Source organism: Gastrolobium bilobum, unplaced genomic scaffold (assembly GCF_033153095.1).
Source record: "Gastrolobium bilobum isolate Gb01-03AN ecotype WA unplaced genomic scaffold, APGP_CSIRO_Gbil_v1 utg36856, whole genome shotgun sequence".
Taxonomy (NCBI): Eukaryota; Viridiplantae; Streptophyta; class Magnoliopsida; order Fabales; family Fabaceae; genus Gastrolobium; species Gastrolobium bilobum.
Window position 1 is genome coordinate 15,939 of NW_026896491.1, and position 10,943 is coordinate 26,881.

The following is a 10,943-nucleotide window of genomic DNA, read 5'->3' on the forward strand; positions in this document are numbered from 1 at the left end:
GAGTCTAAAATATTGATGTGTGTTTGGTTCGTGTAGATCCCAAATATTTATCATATAGGTATATGTTCAAATATATCAATAAAAGAGATATCGTATTGGTTCAAGACTAATGTATCAAATATTACGCACGTATAGCCAAGGTGTGTGTACAGTATTAAATAACAACAATAGAGAATAAGTTCGGAGGTATATATCTAAGAAGCTTTTACTCTTTATTTACAGGAGAGGTTTTCTATAGGTGTAGACTCATAATAAAAGTATGATTTCTTGGAATAAGATAATTGAATTATCTATTAAGATATGGATCAAGACGTAAAATTTAAATTGTTAACATAACTTCAAAATAATTTAATATGAATTAAGAACAACCCGATTTTAAAACAACACCGTATCGCTTATTAGATGAGCTAGTACAACACAATAAATAAATAAAGAGAAAAATACGTATCATTTTAAACGACATATTTTATATTTTTTCACTTTCACAAAAAATGATTCACACCTTTAAAACTTTTCACATCTATTCTTTCTCTCATGATTTATTTTTTTTCTCACTTAAAATAACATGATTTTGTATCCTTTAAAATAATACACATTTTTTCATAAATAAAACATAAAAGGTTGACAATGACAAAAAGAATATGCACAAAAATTAATACGGGTCAATTTTATACAACACAAAATTTTGCCACATGTAGTCGCATTAATATTTTTATTAAAAAAGAAGAAGAAAAGACTCAACTTCACCTAAAAATTAACTTGCTTACAATTTTAGATAAGAAATTACTTTGCGTTATTTTCTTCTTCTTTTTTTTTTTTTTTTTTTTTTTTTTTGAGAATATAGTGATTTGAGAGAAAGAAGTCATTCGTCGTCAAAATATATATATCGATATTTGTGAAAATTGTAAAAGAACTGTATGCATCGATGGCGGGGGTTTCTCTCAAGTGCGGTGACTGTGGTGCTCTGTTGAGGTCGGTTGAAGAAGCTCAAGAACACGCTGAGCTCACCTCACACTCCAACTTCTCCGAATCCACTGAACCCGTTCTCAACCTCGTTTGCACCGTTTGCGCCAAACCTTGCCGATCCAAAACCGTTAGTTCAGATCCCAATTCTCCTTTCACATATATCCCAATTATCGATTATCTTCCTGTCATTTTTAGTTATTTTAGGGTTTATTTTGTTTGAGAATCGGAAAATTACTGTTTTTGTTATTTGTTTTATGTAATTGCTGAATCTGTTACTCTTTGATCGTGTAGGAGAGTGATTTGCACACGAAAAGAACCGGGCACACTGAATTTGTTGATAAGACTTCGGAGGCAGCAAAGCCAATAAGTTTAGAGGTTCCAAAGGTTGATGATGCTACTTCAGAAGAGCCTCTCGGTGCAACCACTGACCAAAATGAAGGTAATGTTTAATTAAGATGTAATATTCCTTATCTCAGATATTATCATCTTATTCTTGAAAAAGCTGTTTATGACATCCGACATTTAGTGATTAGTTTTTAATTTCTATTTTTGCATACAGAAATGGTTGTTCCAGAAGTTGACAAAAAGCTACTCGAGGAACTTGAATCAATGGGTTTTTCAACAGCACGAGCGACGCGGGCACTTCATTTTTCTGGTGAATTTAAATGCAAATCTGTTCTTTTAACCTTAGTTATATAATATTATTGACGGGTTCACTTGTAATATTCTCTCAATTCTGTCTTTTTTTTTTCTGTCTCATGTGAGAATACCAGTACAGGTTCATGTAATTTAATTGGATCAAGTGGAAGATATTCCAACTAAAAGGGGTTGAGAAAGACCCGGATTAACTTTACCTTACCCAAAATTATTGTATTGAAAAATTGGTTTTTTGATAGTGCCTAGTGAGTAGTGACATCGATTGATAGGATTAGCTGATTCCACCTAGTGGGGTAAGGCTTGATTGCTATTGTTACTTTTTATTTTTTACGCCTGCCTGAAAAAATATTGGGGTACATGTAATAAGCAGTTAATTCATAGAGTATTTTCTATACATTATTTTTGTTATATATATCTGGACATTGATAATTATTGACTCTCTAGATATTAATCATGGGCCTCTCTCTTCTACAGGTAATGCTGGCCTTGAGGCTGCTGTAAATTGGATAGTAGAGCATGAGAATGACCCTGATATAGATCAGATGCCCATGGTACAATATATTTATTTTTAGGAATCAATTATACTTGCCACCGTTTTTTCTTACCACCTCTTACAATCAATCTTGTTATTGTTGGATTAAAATCAAATCAGTGATGCCATTTTTTAACCATTGATTTGATTTTGATCCAACGATAACAAGATTGGTTATAAGTGGTGATAAGAAAAAAAGGTGGTAAGTATAACCTCCCCCTTATTTTTAATATAGTTTATTGTCAATGTGTGCTCTTGTTTCATAAGTTATAGATTTCGATGTTGCAAACTTCAACAGAAATAAAGCTAGTTCATGTTATGAATAAATATCAAAATGTATTCAGTGTAATTAAGTTGCAATTGCTAGCTTCTGACCTGATGGTTATCTCAGGTACCCGCCAACACCAAAGTCGAGGCTCCTAAACCTTCTCTTACCCCAGAAGAACTGAAGGCCAAACAACAGGAACTAAGGTATGAAATGAAACTGAATGTTAGATAAGATTTACATTATGGGCCAAGTTATGAAGCTACTTTAGAGTTTAAATATTCTTCTGGCATAGGACTAGGGAATCATTTTAAATATGTATTTGTTGAAGTAATTTGTTATGACCCATGATAATCCCTTATTTGCTTTCACCTGACGTAAAAAAGAGCAATTAAAGTTGAGGTATTCTGGTAATTTCTTAAGTAGCTTAGGCTGATGCAGCAAACACCTGATATCAATGTCTACTGCAACATGATTTATAGGTAGTCTTGAAGTTGTTAGTTATTAGAAATTTGTCTGCAGATTTCAGTGTCCTCTATCATTGCTTGTGGGTTAAATATATGTCATTAATTTACAACAGTATTAATGTGGCTAAATTGGTGTCTATGTATCCTGTTCTGGGTATTCTGGACTTCTGTTCAGTTGATATTATCATATTTGGATTTTTTTATATCCTGTAGTTTAACACATGCTTGTATATCTTGTGTCTGGAACTATAATTAACATGTAGTTAAGCCAAATTTTTATTACTGGCATATCTGTAATCTGTGTAATCATTTAATTTTTTAAACTATAATCTGAAGGGAGAAGGCTCGCAAGAAGAAAGAAGAGGAAGAGAAGAGAATGGAGAGAGAAAGAGAAAAGGTGTTTTGAAGATTCATCCATTTGCTTCTCACTTATTTCTTTGACTTTCATTACTTATATACATGGGTATTTGAAATTTTTACACTTTAGGAATTTGGGTTTGTGCATGGACACACATTGTTAGAGATATAAATCAACCAATCACGAGCCTCCATCTAAGAGCATAAGTTTTGGGAGATTTGGTCCTTGATATGGTATAAGAGTCTCTATGACCAATTGGTCAAGGGTTTGATGCTTGTTGCCTCCGTTCTCCTAAATAAAAAAAGTTGAATTTTAACACAAGATGGAGTGGGCCTATGCATTATTCACACTGCAAGCCCAAATGGCTCATTTAATGGTGTGTGTTAGAGATGTAAAACCATTTATGAGCCTCCACCTTAGAACTTAAGGAGAGTTGGTTATTGACACATTTGATGTAGTATTGCTTCACAAATGTAGATTGTCATTAATATTTTTTTTTGGTTATAATATCAAAGTCTATAGCAAATGAACGCCTGTTCTTGTCATGTATGGTAAAGTTTAGGTTGATAAAAAATAATTGATTACCGCATCTGTATATCAATAAATTCTTGAATTAAGCTTACATTACTGAATGTCAAAAATATTGTTTTCTAGACTGTAAGTAGTATCTTTGGAATTGTCTCATTGTTTTGTACACAAAGTAAGCTGTTCAAGGGTTTTGGTAGTAGTTATATGGCCCATTTGTTTTAGATTTGGGAGAGGATCAAATGTGTGCTTGCACAGAAAGCGAGACAATTTTGGAAGAATTTTCTTTTATTTCCTTTTCCTTGACACCAGTTAGTGTTGGGAGAATTTAATACAAACAGGCTGATAATTTTATTAAGAGGTATAAGGTCTGTGTTTTGCAACAGAACTATTCAGAGAAGTTTAAGTGAATCTATTTTCTATTCCCCTCTATTTCTAACATCCTTTTGCTATTATCTTCTTCCCATCCCCTTGACACAGACCAAAAAGTTCTTTATAAACTAATTTTTGGGTGAATCAATCAAAGTCCAATTTTAACTCATTGTGCTCATTTGGTATTAATAAGTTCCCATTGTGTGTCTTTGAAAGTTTCATGTATTGATTGGTTCTAACCAAGTAGTTTAATAAGTATTTTGCTGTTAAAGACAAAGCATTAGAGTTGTATTCTTAGAAGCAGATAGATTTTCGGAGATATATGGAGGCTTTAAGTATCTCCAAAGAATATTGTGAAATTAAGCTAATTGAACTCAACATAAGAAAAAGTAGAGACAATGCTTGAAGGCAGTCAAACTTTCTCGGAAAATATTCTAAAAGGTACAAAGGCCTCGCCAATAAATCAATTCTGCTGTAAATTGGCTTCAAATGCTATTGGACTTCTTTTCATTCTGATTTTGAAGCACCTATACAGTATAATTACTCCTACGTCATGCATAAGGCTTTAGCTCCTTAAAAAATATATAAGATCATTTTATCATTGTATGAATTTCAAGCTTCCATGTATCTGTGTTGTTCATGCAAAAGTAGCAGGTATCTATTCAGTTATTTGCTTGAAAAATTTATGGGTTAATTTACGTTATATAAATGTTCTGAGGTTGGACCAGTATATAAAGTTGTAGCACAGCATTTCTAGATACATTTGTCCATATTTGTTAAGTAGTTTACATCATCTTCGTTTTCTTGTCTCTAATAAACGTTTGTATTCAGGAGAGAATTCGCATTGGCAAGGAGTTGCTGGAAGCAAAGAGAATTGAAGAAGATAATGAGCGAAAACGGTCTGCTCACTAATAGGAATGATAGGAAAATATTCCTATCACTCACCTAGTAAATTTATTGTCTCACATCTTGTGTTTTGTTAATCTGCTCCCTTTGCAGGTTGTTGGCTCTGAGAAAAGCAGAGAAAGAGGAAGAGAAAAGGGCTAGAGAGAAAATCAAGCAAAAGTTGGAAGAAGACAAGGTTTGACATTTTCTAACCATGTTATTCTTTCTCCTATTCTTTCTTCAAGCCTGTTCTTATTTGAGTTTGTGAATAATCTTTCTCAATTCTTCATATAGATTGTCAGATGACTATCAAGTCACTGTCAATTGTCCAATTTTCATGTAATTTTCTTCTCTTTGTCTTATGAATTTCTTCTTTTATATAATGAAGAAAAGATTGTTTTCATGGCTCTGTGTAGCTTCCGCACATGGCTTTTTTAGATGGGTAGAGGGTCCAAAGAGCTCTCTGCTTTTTAAGTCTTTGTTTGGATTTGCTGTGCCTATGTTAATATCTTATTCTTCCTTTGTACTTGATCTCTCTTTTCTTTCTAATATTACAATTTTTATAATTATTTCTATTGTTAATGAAATTTCCAAATTTTCCTTTTAACTTATATAATTATTAATTGTGGGAATATGATTGCCAAGAGATTTATTTATTTCATGTATAGACCATGGACACAAGCAACTCTGTCGTGGTGTTGGGGGCAAGGATTCCATCTACTTATATTTGTTAAGCATATGGATAAATACTACTTTATATATTTTATTAATTTTTCGGATAAAACAAGAAATTAAGAGAAAAAATTACAAAGGGCAGGGAGGATAAGGAATCCTTCTTAATTAAAGAACAAAACAGAAAACAACTGGAAAAAAGAGAAAATCAGGGGTGCAAAGCTGCCCAATCCCTCAACATACCTGTTAGGGAAACGGGAAGCCACATTAAAATTGCCATATGCTTCCTTCCAAATAGGAGCCAAACGCCTGCTGTTGTCCTAAATGAAGTGCTATACAATGGAAGCCTCCTTAAATGTATGAGAGTTATGCTTCTACTCACAAATCAAGTGTTCCTCATATGGATTAATCCTACTTTGAAGAAGTTTTGTGAAAATGCTAAGTTCTATTCCTAATTTTTTTTTTTTTTTGATGAAAGCATTGAATGATTTGAGCAATGCAAGTAATTTCAGACTCAAACTGCAGAACAAAATGTTTGGGGTTAATTTGAAGATAAAGTTGCTATTGTGTTTAATGAAAGTTTCCTCCATGCACACTTCCATAAATGCTATAGATGGAGAAGCCCGTTCAGAAAATTTGACAGTTCACCTTTTGTTATTGATGATCAAATTAAATAAGGTGGGCTGGAAGGAGGGGTGCTTGTTCATCGTGAACAATATTTTTACTTTTTTTTGGCAAAGAAAAGAAATTTTGGATCCTCTACTATTGCTTTTTTTGTTGCAGCAGGAGCTTTAGAGGACTTAAGTCCAAGTTTTTAGGAAGACTTCAGTATTACTTTGAACCTTTTCTTTCCAAAGATGGCATGGCAAATTTAATATGTTATTGGGGGATTTGAATGAAGTCACTTTGTTTCTCTATTATGACAGGCAGAAAGAAGGCGAAAACTTGGATTGCCTCCAGAGGAGCCTTCAGTAGCCAAACCTTCAACTGTTGTAGAGGAGAAAAAGGTATGAGCTTGTCCAAAAGTGATGGTGGTTTTATTTTTTTTTCCAGGTACCTATTTATTTGAAAATTTGAAATTTCTGTGTGCAGAGTTTTCTGCCAGTTAGGCCTGCAACAAAAGCTGAGCAAATGAGAGAGTGCTTGCGTTCTCTCAAGCAGAACCACAAGGTACACTCATATCTCACTTATGGAGAATTTGTGGTACCTCTGTGTAGTTAACACTTAACAGTATTAGTAATTGTTGGATAGTTGTTGAACTAATATCCATGGAAAATCCAAGGGTGAATAGTTTTGGAGGTACCACATAAACCCCCATCACTCAAATAAGACATTTCTTTTGCAAATTATATAGAGCTTGACATCCAAGAAAATATAGATGTGACCCCTGAATCTTTCAATTTGGATTCTTACTGTAATTGTATAGCGTATTTTGTGTTCATGACACGAAGCTGCCTTCCAACCAAGGCTTTTAAAAGAATGTTTGTTTGTTATATGCTTAAATGTTTTTGGAATTTGGATAGATGCCAGAGTAAATGTTCATCTGGAGATGTGCTGTTAATGAATCAGTGCACTTTAATAACAACATCATTAATGAATCCAATGGTGAAGATATATCTCAAACTTCTTTTAGTCTCATGTATTATCTTTATTCTTTTCGAAAGGGTAGTAGTAAATATTTGTAGAGTGATCTGTTCAGCAGAAGTTTGGTTATCTTCTTTTAGATAGTGCCAAAGATGTGGATATATTTATAGATATAATTGCCATGATCATAATTGACTAATGGCGTTAAAAGGGAAGAACTTAATTGCTGGATTGCTGTGGTTCATTGTTTCAAAAATATTAATGCTGCAACTTAATGCCTTTGCAACCAGAGTGTTCCAATGTATTATACATGGGGCAGATCCTTTGATTTTGTTGACATCAAATCTTAACTATTGATTTCGTGAATCTAACAGTTATAATTTATTGGGTCACACTTATTAATTAATTATTAATTCTCAATAAATTATAATTGTTAGATTGACGGAAATCAACAATTAAGATTTGGTGTCAAAGGATCCTGTCTCATTATATATATATATGGGAAAAGTATTTCTCTAGTTACTGAAGATAAAGTTATCTCCAGTGAGCTCAAAACGACGTCATTTTAGGATTATAAGATTAAAAAATTATAATGATAAAGACTAATATAACTTTGCAATATATTAGAATTACAAAAACACCTTGATTTCTGCCCCAAAATGATGTTGTTTTGGGCTCATTGGAGATAACTTATCTCCATTGATTGGAGAAATCCTTTACCCTATATATATATAGAGGTACTGATACTTAAAATGTAAACATCCATTTTGGTTTTCCAAAGATATTTCACTTCGGTTCTTCAATAGTAATTAATGCCATCAATGTCATTCTTCGGGGACCAATTTGATGTCATTTTAAGGACCAGTTTGATGGTAAAAGTATGTGATATTGAAGGACCAATGGAAGATCGAAGATCGATATGATTTTGCATGTCTTTGATGGATCAAAATGTATATTTATTCTTAAAAACAATCATAAACTGCCTGATATAATTTCAATTATTTTCATTTTGCTGCTAGTGCTTGTATTTTAATCATTTTGTGTGGCCACAGAAGTATACCATGTGTCTTGTAATGTGGAAAAATGAGGTCATTTCTTTATATATAGTGATAATATTATCAACTGCATTATACATTCTGCTAAATGAGGTCTTTTTTTTGATTGCTTACTGCACAGTAATACTTCTCAAGTATTGTTAGTTAAATAGCGCATTATGCTTAAATATTGTTAAACCTTAGCCCATTTGCATGTTTTCTTATTCTTGGAGCAGGAGGATGATGCCAAAGTAAAGAGAGCATTCCAAACTCTTCTAACTTATGTGGGAAATGTTGTCAGAAATCCTGAGGAGGAGAAATTCAGGAAGATTCGGCTTACTAACCAATCTTTTCAGGTAAGAAACTCTGTAAAGATGGTGTGTTTGGTGTCTTGAAGGAAATTCAGTACATGCTACTAATTCCCAGGGAGAAAAAGGAAAAAACAAAAGAGCAGCTTGCTAAACCAAAAAATTAAAAAATCAATCAAACCAAAACTCTAAATTTTGGGATGAGCACTGTAGAAGAGGTTGGTACCTTAGAGTCAGAACAATTGTTGGTCTTGGTTGAGTTTTGAGTTCTGCATGCACCACATACACCTAAAATTTGAACAATACCTGGGCTTCAGTTCAGGAGTTTTTGGATAGGTCCAGTTTTTACAAATTTTAGTAATGTTCAATTGTATATAATATTTTTCTTATCTAAAACTAACTTGGGTATGACGTTCCCGTATGCTTATCAATATTTACGTACATCCAATATGATCATTGTGTTAAACAGGAAAGAGTTGGTGCTTTGAATGGGGGCATTGAATTCCTGGAAATTTGCGGGTTTGAGAAGATCGATGGTGGTGAGTTTTTGTTTTTGCCAAGGGATAAGGTTGAGATTGCAGTCCTGAATTCAGCTGGATCTGAACTAGACTCTGCAATAAAGAATCCCTTTTTTGGAGTTCTTTAGTAGAGACAATTGTTAAGAGGCTTGACAATTTTAGTTTGATGTTTCAAGGTCAATTGCTACCATTTGTTCATTAGACCGACTTTGTTATTTTACTCAGCTCGAAGTTATTTATCCAGAGAATTATGCTTGTGCTATATAAGTTTTAGATTTATATAAAGCTGTTTCATGACTTGAGAAATTTTTATCTACTGCATCTCCGCATGCTTGGGATGCCTGAAGCATTTTAAGTAAAATCTAGAATGTCAAACTTAAATAAAGGGTTTCCATTCTATCATTTAACATCACAAAAAGTTTTCTAAAAAACTCTGGCACGCAAAACGAATTTTTATAACATAATACAATCATTTTTCCTACAACATAACTTTTATAAAACTCTTAAATAAATTAATAATTCTTTCTTTGAATTTTATGAAAGTTTATTACTTTTTTGTCCCTTTTAGGTTGATTTTGATCCTTTATAATAAGAGAAAAATGTTTATCCTTTTAAATGACATAACTTATATCATTTTACTCTCACAAAGAGGTGGGATTCACACCTTTATTTTTTTGTCAACTCTCTCTCTTCCTTTATCTATCTCTCTTAAAATAACATAATTTTACATCCTTTAAAATGACACATACTTTTCCCTTATAATAACGGTCCTATCTTTTCTTCAAGTAACAAAAATGTTACCCTCAGTTTTCAAATTAATGCAATAGGTTTTGGCTTGTGACACTTCTTTTAGGGGAAAAAAATAACTTATGTAAAAATGGTAATGAAATTTTATAATAAATCCACTGTTATAATTCTTATCATATGATTTAGAAGGCCGTTTCTCATTATTATATATCCTCAAGTCAACATTATTTCATCAAAAACTTTTTGTAAGATAAAATTTTCAATAAATTTATAGATATAGGCCATACAATGTACGATATGTTAATAAAAATTGAGATTAATATTTCTTTTGTTATATATAAGATAATTTTATCTTTTACGTATAAATAAAAAGTGTATGGGGCACATGGGGCACATGCAGAGTTATGATAAGAGTAGAGAAAAAAAAAATGAGTTTTATATATTTGACCATATAAAAGGAAAAGAAAGAAAAATAAAATACAGGTCTCATATATTTTTATGTGTATATAAGATAAAATTATCTCCTATGAAAAATACTAATCCCATAAAAATTATATTTTAATATCAGTACTCCATTAATATATAAGGGTAACGTAGCATGTGGTTTTGCAAATATGTAAAATTTTGACTGTTTTATTTTATCTAAAATTCAGAATTTATATCTACGCAATAGCAATTTCATTGAAACAAAAAGTAATTTTCAATTGCAAAATAATTAAAAGCTTCCAAATTGATGCAATAAATTTTATTGCCTTTGAAAAAGAATCTTCTGTAATACATACAAAAAAATTACGTTAAATCCACCATTATAACTCATATCATAAGATTTAAAAGATCACTTTTTATTATTATATTTACAGAAGTCAACATTATTTCATTGAAAAGTTTTTGCAAGAAAATTTATTGATATAAACCATGTATTGTTCGACATGCTAATGAAACTTTTAATATTTGTACTCCATTACTATGTTGCAAGACATTATATATAAAATTTTGACTATTTTATGTGTAATTTACAATATATGATCTAAATAAAAAAAGAATTAGTAAGAG

At 31.9% G+C, this 10,943-nt stretch overlaps 1 protein-coding gene across 1 annotated transcript; it reads left to right on the forward strand.

The window, feature by feature from the left end:
- The first annotated feature begins 865 nt into the window (after window positions 1-865).
- On the forward strand, window positions 866-9,429 carry LOC133300012 (uncharacterized). The gene is made up of 12 exons (XM_061499497.1): window positions 866-1,093; window positions 1,258-1,405; window positions 1,526-1,621; window positions 2,098-2,174; window positions 2,547-2,626; window positions 3,224-3,284; window positions 4,974-5,041; window positions 5,142-5,223; window positions 6,626-6,706; window positions 6,792-6,869; window positions 8,554-8,673; window positions 9,095-9,429. Exons 1-12 carry the CDS (start codon window positions 926-928, stop codon window positions 9,269-9,271), a joined length of 1,236 nt encoding a protein of 411 aa, XP_061355481.1. The 5' UTR covers window positions 866-925; the 3' UTR covers window positions 9,272-9,429.
- The last annotated feature ends 1,514 nt before the right edge of the window (window positions 9,430-10,943 follow it).

Bases quoted from the DNA above. Each gene is read 5' to 3' on its own strand.
- LOC133300012 (XM_061499497.1), top strand. From the start codon at position 926: ATGGCGGGGGTTTCTCTCAAGTGCGGTGACTGTGGTGCTCTGTTGAGG. The intron at 2,627-3,223 runs GTATGAAATGAA...TATAATCTGAAG, and splicing joins GCCAAACAACAGGAACTAAG to GGAGAAGGCTCGCAAGAAGA. The intron at 3,285-4,973 runs GTGTTTTGAAGA...GTTTGTATTCAG, and splicing joins TGGAGAGAGAAAGAGAAAAG to GAGAGAATTCGCATTGGCAA.